An 11282-nucleotide genomic window follows, 5' to 3' on the forward strand; every position below is an offset into this window, starting at 1 on the left:
AGGCAACATAAAGCTCACGTGTTTCCCATTCATGTGCTCTGTGTCTGCCAGTGAGCTCAGCTCCAAACACGGGTTCTCTGAATCCTGCCACGAACCCTGCACATCCCAGTGTCCAGCCCAGACCCCACCACATCCACAGGGGATTCTATGCAGCATTACAGCCATGGATCTCTAGCACTAATGCTCAGTGTGCCAGCTGCAGATGACTCGGCTCTGCAGTCAGGAGATGTTGCCCATAGATATCTCCTGCCAAACTCGTCGGGCAGCTTCAAGAGGAGTGCTGTTAGCATATTGCTAGAGATAGGTTTCCTGGTCTTCTGCAGGAAACTGCACAATGACATTTGCATTAAATTGCAACACGCTGCATTTATCAACAATTGGTTAGAGGCTGAACTTTCCCACAAGAGAGTGGGAGAAGTTTATAATACGATATTCACAGGGACGTGCTCCAGATCTCAGCTGTCGTGCTCTTCATTTAACCTCTTTGGCAAGAAGGTAAAAAATTATTTTTGCTTCAAAAATAACTTGTGATTTTTTTTTCCTTTGGCAGATCCAAAGCAGTCTAAAGGTTGGTAAAGTAAGCATAATGTTTACAGATGGGACAAAGAAGGAGATATTTTTACAGGCTAGAGGCAGCAAAAAGCCAGTGCTAAAATTCAGGTGACTTAAGAGCTACCACCAAGGGAGGTGGTCCTCAGTGGGTGGTAGCTGGGAATTCAGGAACATATTCCCAAAGCTACGAATCTAGAGCTGCCTGCTTCAATTTCACAGACTTTTGAATATAAAATTTCCCCAGGGCCTCTCTGCCTGGTCAGAGAGCTATAATTGCCATGGGACCGAACAGCTAAGTGGTTTATACCAGGAGCAGGTGCTTTTCTGCCTAGGTCTCCAGAAGGGCTGAGGAGCAGGCTGTTTCAGAGCACCCCTTCCCGCTCTGGTAGGAATAGGCTTCCCAGGAAATGATGGCACTGATGACCTGAGCAACCTCACCTGCAAATTAAGAGGAACAGATGAATTTTCCCTCTTTGCTCGGGTTTCCGTGGCACGAGAAAAAGCCTTGAAACGTTCACTAGACAAGAGAGGGCATGCAAGTCTTTGGCTGGGTGCTTGGGTGTTTCCTCTGTACCCTGGTCCCTGCTGACAGGGTTGTTTATGTTCTTAAACAATGACTACATAAAATAGGGAGGGTGGAGTGTTTGTGTGTTTTGGTAATGGGGATGCTAGTCTCCACTATCAACATATTCACTCCTGGCTTTGGCGGTGGTGTTTAAAAGCCTGCTGAGAAGCTATGCAACTGCACACAGGCATAGCAAACAGCTTGCCACTGGCCCATAACAGGCCCATAACATACAGGAATCATTGGCCTAGAAAGAAGTAGAAAAGACACATCCTGGAGGTACAGACGTAAAATAATAGAAGCAGACAGAAAAAAAAAAAAAAAAAAAAGCCCTTTCAGGTATAAAAGCAGCAGTGTTATGGGCTAAGATGCTTGGAAAATGGACTTGGTAACATTTCCCTTGAAAAGTTTTTTTTTTTTTGCTGAAATGTATTGGTTTATAATTTAAAGCATGTTACTTTGGGAATGTTTTGCGTTGCATGTGGATGATTATAATTTCTGTATTACAGGAAATTTCATTTTTCATGTGTGTTGTTTGTCCCTTTAACTCCAAATGAGCAGACATATACTTGGAAAAATTTTTGTATGAATGGTCATGAAAAATTATAAAGTAACTTCTACCAATCATAGATTTTGCAAGTGAGGAGTCTGTATTCTCTCTCATGTTCTCCTTTTCTAGGAGAGACACGTAATTTCTGCCAATTCTCTCTTCCTTTGCTTATGAGAAATAAATGTGCATTAAAGCACCTTCATGGGAGGCAGAGAAAATAAGCACGCAATGGGAATTATCATGCAGCGCCAGGGAAAACAGGTTCCTTCTTTCTTTACCTTGTATTAAATATAGAATTACCTTAAAAAAAACAACAGGCTACCACTCTTCTAGCATCCACACCTTATTTACTGCCTCCTCCTGCTGACTGCATAATATACTCCAATATACCTGTTAATTATGACAGTTTTGAGCACAGCTTTTCATTCTTTGAGGATTTTATTTTTTTCTTGATTTCATCTACTCTTAGCTTAAAACAAACTCTAAAGAGAGAACAGAGTGTGAATAGCTGTAGAAAAGGAGTGTTCTCCATTTCAGAGCCATGGAAGAACTTTTGTCACCTTTGCAAAGCTTCTGGTGTGTGGTTGTTTCTTCAGATGGAGGCTCTTTTCCTGGGTAGATTTTTGTCACGTATAACAGCGCCAGCAATTTCCATCTGCTGGACTATGCTAACGCTAATGAGCCATCATGCAAAGCATCTCCCTTCATCAGCTGTAAAGCTGCAGCCCTGCTTGCTGTCTCTGCACTATCACTATTGTCCTGTGCAAACACTTTTTTGCAGAACGGCAGCTATGATTTTCCTGGAACATTTCTTTTGATCTTACATTTTCTCTCCTTCCTACTCCAAGAGCTTTTCGGGGTAACATTTCCATCAGTTGCCCAACACCTAGGTGTTCTCCAAACTCCACCGTCCTTGTGGTAGCTCCAAAGCTCTCACTGACTGAATGATTACACAGACTACGCGCATGGCTTAATGATGTGAAATTGCACCCTCCCCAAATTTACATTAGGAATGTTCTCTAGTAAGAAAGCACCTCCTCCAGCCCTCACCCCACACTGTTGTGTTGGCTTTCCAGGGCAGCCCTGCAAGGAGTTCACAGCTCAAAGCTGTGCAGTTGGCTGTAATGTTTGTACCTGGACATCACTCTCAAGACAGTCTGCTGCTCTTTCTAAATGAACAGACAGACACCTCTGTGTGCCAGGTGCTTGCTTTTAAAACCTGTTTCCAGCTCCTAGGCTCTCCCTCTGTGCTTGGCAGTCGGTGTTCTCCCTGCAGGGTGGGGTGGAGGTACCTCCCTCCTGCTGAGGAAGTTCATTAACTCTTGTTGTCTTCTTGACTCCTCCTGAGGTCTGGACACACCTACGGTATGCATCATGACCTACATTCACAGCAAACATTTTCACAGGTCCATTTTAGATCTTTCACCGGCTATGAAAGCGGAGCAATGCAAACTTCAACACCAAAGAAGTGCTGAGTTTTGTTTTCAGAAGGTTACAGGTACTAGTTAATGAAGGTGGAAGAAAAGAGATATTATTGCTGCAGTGCCTTTTTCTTGTGGTAAGATGACTATGCTGTTAAAAGTAAAATGAAAACAGCATTTCATCCTAGGCAGCAAACAGCTAGTGCTCTACAACAGCTGTTTTCAGACTTAATGAGATATAACTCATCTTTAATTTTCTTGTTCAGAGTATCTGTTTAGTGTTTCTCCTCTGTTTTGGCCATTTGTATCAGGTCTTCATACAAAACACTTCTGGACTTCGGGGTAAACCATATGTCTCAGTATGAAATGTGTAAACTTTTTATTTCAACATCACAGGTTCCTTCCACAGAGCACCAGTCAGAAACATGGAGAAGTGCTTATTATCTCCACATTTGCCACATGTGGCACCTTCACATATTCAGCAACTTGACTTTTCAGCTCTTCCAAGCCACCACAGCAATTTTCTTTGTGGCTGAGTTCTTTCCCCTTGTCTGGCACTTGCTGCGAGCTAAGATGGTTTGTGCAGACAATTGCTGCAGCTCAGCTGAGCCACAGCAAATTGTTACACCCCGGTAACTTCTCCTGGTGCCTGAGCCCTGGCCTCTGATGAAAAATTTGTGTCTGGCTCATGACTGAGGTAGAGTCAGCATGCGGTCTGCATCCTTGGCACAGGACTGAGAAGGAGCACCTGCTGTGCCATGGCTTTCTGCAGGGAGTGGGCACAATCAGCTGGCTGTGCACTCACCCACCTTTGCAGCTGAGAGGAGCTCTGGCAACTTGCTGTGGACCCATACCCAGCTTGTCCCAAAGCAGGCTGAAAGCTAAAGCCAGCCAGACCCGTGTTGTGGGAGACGCGAGGGCTTTCTCTCCATACTGTGGCTGGGTACTTTCCCCTAAATAACGTATCTTTCTGTAACACAAGCCACAGCTACTTATCTCTATGTCTGCAAGCAGGCATGAAGATACTTTGCTTTCCACATTTTTCTGGTGTGCTGTCCAGAATATCACTTGCTGGACTCTAAAACTGATGTGGTTCTTTTTTTTTTTTTTTTTTCAATAGTATTTTGAGAAAACTTGTGTGCTCCCACTGGTATCCACACAAAAGCTTCTCAGTTCTTTCCCCAAAGGACTAGTAAGCGCTTTCTAAAACCCTCATTTCTAAAACCTCCATCATTTATCTGTCTGAAACTGTGGTTCCTGTCAAATCCATAAGGACAGAAAAAGTGTATTGCAAACTGTTCATGTTTCCATATGTAGTATAGTCTCCATAGCTGCTAAGGACTCCACATATGAAAACCTTTAATTCACAGCAATTTTATTTTTATAGATCTGTTGTTTGAATCTGTCATACTGCAGCTCAGGTAAAAAGACATGGTTATACACCTGGATAATTTCTGTCACCCTAATATGTCACTAATCATTTGTTGTTACAAGAGGAAAGAGTTGATAGGACTGTATACATCAAACCAGTCTGTAGAAGGACAATCCACAGCTGACTGATTTCAATACTGCAACCTCTCTCTTACAGAAGAAATAAGATACACCAGGGGATAGGAGAGAAAAACAGTCCTTTCTAAGTGTGGATCCCTTTCCCAGACCCTGGTGTGTCCGTGTGAGCATGGGCTGGCAGATGTGTGAAAAGTTGTCTGTTTCAGAATTTAGCAAACTTCTGTTATGTAGCAACCAGCTATGGGATGATCTTAGGGCAGACAGATGCTTTGCGGTGTGATCTAGCTAAGATCTAGCTAAGCAACAAGTGCATTACATTTCTCCTTTCTCTTTTTTTCCTTTTTTTTTTTTTTTTTTTTCCTTTTTTTTTTTTTTCTTTCATTCCCAGTCAGCTGCTGGCTTCACAATGAGCTCCATTTCTAGACCAATTACTGAATTTTGCCTTGATCTCTACGATAAATTCAACAAAACAGAAGAAGGCCAAAACATCCTCTTCTCTCCAACAAGCATCTCTGTAGCCCTTGCCCTGATCCATCTGGGGACAAGAAACAACACTGCCGCTCAGATAGAAAAAGTAAGTACCAATGAAACACTCTGAAATGCTTCCACATGGCTTGCTGTTCTCTTAATGGAAATGCTGGGCACTGCAGCATGACGTGTGCTTAGGAAAGAAGCATGAATACAAGCTCAGGTGTTGTCTTGAAGTGCCACGATCCCTGCCATCTGCCTGTATGAGTTGCCGCATGCTCCTGTGCAAATTCAGGAGTGTGGGGTAAGAGAGGAGGTGGTACACCACAGCTGGACACTTTGGTCTTTCCCCAGCCTTGGTTTCAAAATTTCGGGCAGGTGTTTTCTCTTGTGGTTGCTGTGAGATCCCTGGAAGTGTGGGTGCAGGCAGGCAGGCACAGTCTGACCACTGGGTCACCCGCAGCTAAGGGAGATGTGTCCTCCTTATGAGGTTCCCAGAAACTTCTGCTTAAATGTTTAGGAAATCAATGGAGATCCAGTATTCCCCATAAAAAGCTTCAGACTTTGTATGCTGCAATGTTATTATTACGGAGAAGTACCTGGAAATTTTTCAGTGAGATGTTTGCACAGTAGAAACAAGGAGCAGTTTCCATCAAGAGCACTATGGCTTCGGTACATTTCCTAAGCTGATGAAAAGAGTATAAATGATTGTAATAGGCCAGTTTTGTGTGCAAAGCAAAGCAGCTTTGTCTCTCTGCCTGAGGCAATTTTTCGTTTTGAAATTTTAGGTAACTGTAGCAATAAAAATGCAAATCTCACGTAAACATTTTGAAGTGGAGGACAGTAGCATTTGGGGGGACTACATGCATGTTTTTGTTGGTTCATTACTAGACATGTGAATTTGAATATGAATAAATGGACAATTTCAAGTCTGTCTTTTCAGCCTGACTGAAGCTGAGAAAATATCTTTCATAAATCACCGTGACAGCACAGCAAATCTTTCAAACAAGGACAAAGCATTTACCCCAGTTACAATTGCCTTAATTTGGCCTCTTCAACTGTAGGTGCTCCACTTCAGCAATGCTGCGGGAAGAACGAGCCTTGGGTCTGAGCCTCAGAGTGCAGTCCCAGAAAACAAGCCAAAACGAAGCCAGGAAAGATGGTCTTCCCTCTCCTCCCAGGTAAGTCCCGAGATGTGTATCACAGGAGCCTTTTCTTCACTTCATGGTAACTAGATATAAAGCACCAGAGACTTCCACTGGAGGGAGTCAAGATCACACGCAGAAAGTCTGTCTGATCCGCTCGGAAATGGCTGACACAAGGTGTTTCCTTCTTACGGGCCAGGCCTGCCATGAAGTCAATACAAGAGCCTCTGGACAAAGGAGGATCAGGCTTCAAAGTTTAGATTAGCTGAGTATAGATTAGCTGGATTTAAAAATCGATATAACAGTAATTGGCCCTATAATGTAACCTAACTAGGATGCAAATTAACAACCAAAGCTATATTGAGGAATCTTTACAATTACTGTGTTTGAAATATTCCTAGTGTAACAGAGACGGGAATCTTAACCACGAAGCTTTCCATGCACTGCTTCTACAACTACAAAGCCTTGGCAAAAACTACGTGCTAAACCTGGCCAGCAATCTCTTTCTACAAGAAAAATTTGAACCGAAGCAGGTAAGTTACCTACATCTCATGACTGCTGTGGCCTGACCTCCAGCTTCCCTGTAACCATAAGCCTCACTGTTGCTCCCTCATGCGTGTTTTTGAGCACCCGGTGTGCTTTTGGAGCTGTGCCTCTTAGGGCTGCTGGGGAAGGAAGAGACAAGAGTGTCAGTTTGCAAGGCTTCTGTTTAAAAAAAAAAAATAAAATAAAATAAAATAGAGCAGGAGGCTTTTCACTTTTGACATATGTCTACACTCGGCCAGAGGTATGACTATGGCCCAAAATGGCCTTTTCAAGCTATCTGTGAGCTGCTTAGGGGATATCTTGCTCTTTGCTCTTTATATCTTTGCTTCATTGTTTTTTGTTGTTGCTTTCTGCTAAATGATTTGGATACAGAGCATCAGACAACACATCTTGCACTTTCTCTATTTTTTTTTCTGGACCTTAGCTATGCAGTTTTCCATGGGAAGACTTCTCATGGCTTTCTTTTTATCTATTTGCATTTTTTTGCCTATGCATTAGAATAATTATCTCTTCTTCAAAGATTTTCTGAATAAACTTCTGATAATTGAAGTTTCCAAAGCAAAATTTTGTTGTATGGAGTCCACAAGACTGGCCCCATTTCTAAAATAGTTCTTAATCATTGATTTGTTTGGAAAGGGAAAAAATGCTGAACAGATTTGACTAACTTTTATTTTGTTTTAAAGGAATATCTAATGTGCAGCAAGAAATTGTATGGAGCAGATCTGCAAACAGTGGACTTTCAAATGCATCTTGAAGCAGCCATACTAAAAATTAATGCTTGGGTTGAAAATAAGACACAAGGTAAAACAAAGCAAGACCAAAAGCTATGCTATCAACGTCTGTGCAGAGAGTCAAAACTCCACAGCTGAGCTTAGTGCAAAGGGAAAGATACCCTCATGTAAACAGAAATCAGTGATGTCTTCCTTCCAATAGAAGGGTGCCACCTGGTATGTATATATTGTTACTGATGGCACAGATTTGGGCAGGACGGTGGTCCCATGCCCCTTCCTGCTCCAAACAGGCCACTGCCAGGTAATGTTGCTGAGGAATTTGCCATTTGTTTGCCTATGTTGTCCCAGTCCTTTAAACAAACAAACAGTTGGTTTTCTAAGCTTCTCCAAAGCTAACTTCACAGACAAGTAATTAAATCTCAATCCATAGTCTTAACAATGGCTAACAAATACTTGTGTTTTCCAAAATTTCCTTTAGGTAAAATCAAGGAACTCTTTGCTTCTGGAATGATTGATGTGGATGCAGTTCTGGTGCTGGTGAATGTAATCTACTTCAAAGCATCCTGGGAACACAAGTTTGAAGGAAAAAATACAGTTCAGAGAGACTTTAAACTAAATCAGGTACATCTGCCTCCTGTAAATCTCAACTTTATTTACCCTAAATACTGTGAGCATTGTCGTAAGCATAACCAAGACACACAACTTCCAGGGGGTTCAGCTGTGCTGTGAGGAAGGTGTGAGTGTGCTGAGAACTTAACCTGCCTCTCCTGTTGGGCAGAGATAGCAGGAAGGATTTTCACAGTAAAACAAAACCTTTACTGAAAAAAATGTGCAAGCCTCAGAAATTGCAACAACTCAGGATTTTGCTTCAACAGCTGGCAAAACACATGTGTAAGCCCTGATCAGCAATTTTGAACCAAGTAGTCGTTACATGGATGGAAGCCAGTTCTAAAATCCTTTTTCATACTGGCTCCAAGGGGTCGTCCTGGCTTTAACAAGGATTGGCCATCCTGGTTCAATACATTTTAACATGAGCTATGCATTTGATAGGTTAAAACAAACCAAAAAAAAAAAAAATAGGCCAGATATTAAGAAGCAACAAATATGCAGACTGAATTTAAAAATAGGAAAAATTCTCCTAGAGTATTTCATTTATTGTATTTGCAATGTTTAAAAGTTTATTTTCAATATATTTTAATTTTTAGTCCCCTTTTCCATTTTTTAGCTCCTTATGTATGTCATCAAAGCATTTGCTGTTTAACTCAGGTATTGTCAATATGATTGCCAAGCAAACTCCTTAACAAGCACATTCTTCCAAGTATTGTGCAAGTTAAGTCTAACAGATGTCTTCAAAAAAGACATTCAGCCCTTTTCCTTTCATTTAATTCAGTTTTAATTCTTTCCATATGTTTCACTAATATTTTGTTAGTTTTCATCCCCAACAAACACAAACAAAAAAAACCCCAAACCAAACAAACCAACAAAGAACACACATTTAGTTTTGATCTTATGTTGAAGAGCTTTGTATGGTTAAAAGTGTCTTTCATGTGTTCCTTACTTATCAAAACAAAAGGCCAGGAAAACACATATTGCTATAGTGTTGCGCAGCATTGTTAAGAGACCAGTAAGAAACCGTAATATTGGCGACTTACATTTGTGACATATTTGGAAATATTTAAGATGTGGCTTTAAATACAGAAACCGAAAATGGCATATAGCTGAGAACATGTGGAGCACTGCTGTAGTCAGAGGAACTATGAGATAGAGAGAAGCTCTATGTATTTTTCTTCATATGCTAATCAATATTAACAGGATTTTCTTCTGAAAATGTCATCTACTCATATGCTTCTTTGACTGCTTTAGAAGCTAGATAAGAAGTTAACTAATAGTAAAATGATACCTGAACCTTTATACACCTTTTGAACAACCCCATCACACACATGCACACACACACACATATGCACAAATAATAAAACAAACAAACAAACAAAAAAACCTATGATTTTGCTCTTAACCTATTACTTCCTACTTCCTGCCTAAACAACCTACCTGATAAATGCCAGCCTGATTCTTGTAGTGCTATTTCTTCTTTATCCCATTCCAAACTAAGACTTGCAAATCCAGTTAGCATCAGCTTGTTTGGCTGGCCATACAGTGACTATATTAAGCCACTTCAGTAGCTGATCAATTGCAGAAAAATGTGTTTTCTTGTTTTCTTTTTTTTTTCTTTTTTCTTTTCTTTCCTTTTTTCCCCCCAGGAGAATTACCCCTTTATATATACATGTCAAAGCTGATGTTTTGTGTGACATTGTAGATGCAAGAAAATAAAGAAAAACATTGTGCCTAACAATTACTGCTGCAAACAAAGACTTAAGCTTTCTTTTAAATAGAATTATTTTTCTTTTAAACAGAATGAGAGGAAGCCTGTGCAGATGATGTATCAGAAAGGCATGTTTAAATTAGGTTATATCGAGGAGCTGGGCACTCAGGTGCTTGAACTGCCTTATGCTCAGAAGTCACTGAGTATGATCATCCTTCTGCCAGGAGACATGGCTGATGGATCTGCTGGTGGGCTGGAACAGGTAAGGCTGTGGACTATGGCTAAACTGGCCCAAAAGTTGGTTGTCTGGATTAAAGCTGGGCAAGAATCTAAACTTTTCAAAGCTGCTTACCTACTCTAAACTCTTTAATTTCCTTGTCTTCTAGATTGAAAGCGCAATGACCTATGAAAATTTAATGCTGTGGTCTTCTTCAGAGCATATGTTTGAGACAACAGTGGAGGTGTACCTTCCCCGTTTCAAGCTCGAAGGCACCTTTAACCTCAATGAGGTATTACAAGCGCTGGGAATGACTGACATCTTTGATGTAAAAGCTGATCTTTCTGCATTGTCACCTGTGAAATCTCTGGTGCTGTCAAATGTTGTCCACAAGACGTATGTGGAAGTCAATGAGGAAGGCACCGTAGCAGCTGCTGCTACAGGAGCGGTCATTGTGAACAGGTCTCTTCCCCTCACAGAGGTGTTTATGGCTGACCACCCTTTCTTATTCTTTATTAGGCACAATCCCACCAATACTATTCTTTTCTTTGGTAAACTCTGCTCACCTTAAAATCAGGACCTTTTTCTAACATTGCAAGAAACACCTGGATGAAAATCAGAAATACTATTTTTTCCCCAATGTGTTCTTAATCCTATGACAGCTAGCTTGTATTTCAAAGTAATTACTGCAACCAGACCAGTTTATCTTACAACTGGCAACTGGCTGCTCTACTGCTGCTCTTAATGAATGGCAAATACTGATCTGAATCCAGAGTAGGAGTAAATTTTCCCTTAACCTCACTGGATATCACGAACAATTTGTTTCCTCAAAGTCCACATATAAAGCTCCTGTATACGTTAGAGTTCTCCAGCACAGCCGTGTGGTGTAGTACAGCACCTGCCTGGCAAAGGTGGGATTGGTATGCTGCTGCCTGAGAATTGTCTGTAACGATTATCAGTAACTGCCATTAAAAACAGAGTAGCCTTGCTCTATATTTTTAATTCCTGTCCTGGTGGGTCCTTGTGAGCAGAGAGGTGCTTTGAAGATGCTTTTTTCTTACCTACACACTGTGGTGAATCCTTTGCACAATGGAGATCTCACTTTGATAAAAACCTTTCCACAACAGTCACAAACAACTAAGAGATACTTATTTACAGCAAATATACATATTTACTGATAACAGTACCACTTTCTCCCCTGTGATGTATGCTGGATCTATCTTTGTGCTATTCTGTGCTATATAAAAATGTCATGCTA

At 41.1% G+C, this 11282-nt stretch overlaps 1 protein-coding gene across 1 annotated transcript in view; it reads left to right on the forward strand.

Moving 5' to 3' along the window:
- The window catches only part of SERPINB5 (serpin family B member 5), a 30143-nt gene extending 18861 nt beyond the window's left edge, over positions 1-11282 (forward strand). Inside the window, exons 8-15 of the mRNA XM_084510908.1 lie at positions 110-495; positions 4986-5171; positions 6130-6246; positions 6612-6743; positions 7440-7557; positions 7966-8108; positions 9899-10069; positions 10194-11282. Coding sequence (XP_084367034.1) covers positions 110-495; positions 4986-5171; positions 6130-6246; positions 6612-6743; positions 7440-7557; positions 7966-8108; positions 9899-10069; positions 10194-10595 — 1655 coding nt within the window. The 3' untranslated portion in view covers positions 10596-11282. The remainder of the gene's footprint in view (positions 1-109; positions 496-4985; positions 5172-6129; positions 6247-6611; positions 6744-7439; positions 7558-7965; positions 8109-9898; positions 10070-10193) is intronic.

Source organism: Aythya ferina, assembly GCF_964211825.1.
Source record: "Aythya ferina genome assembly, chromosome: 2".
In the NCBI taxonomy this organism is placed as follows: Eukaryota; Metazoa; Chordata; class Aves; order Anseriformes; family Anatidae; genus Aythya; species Aythya ferina.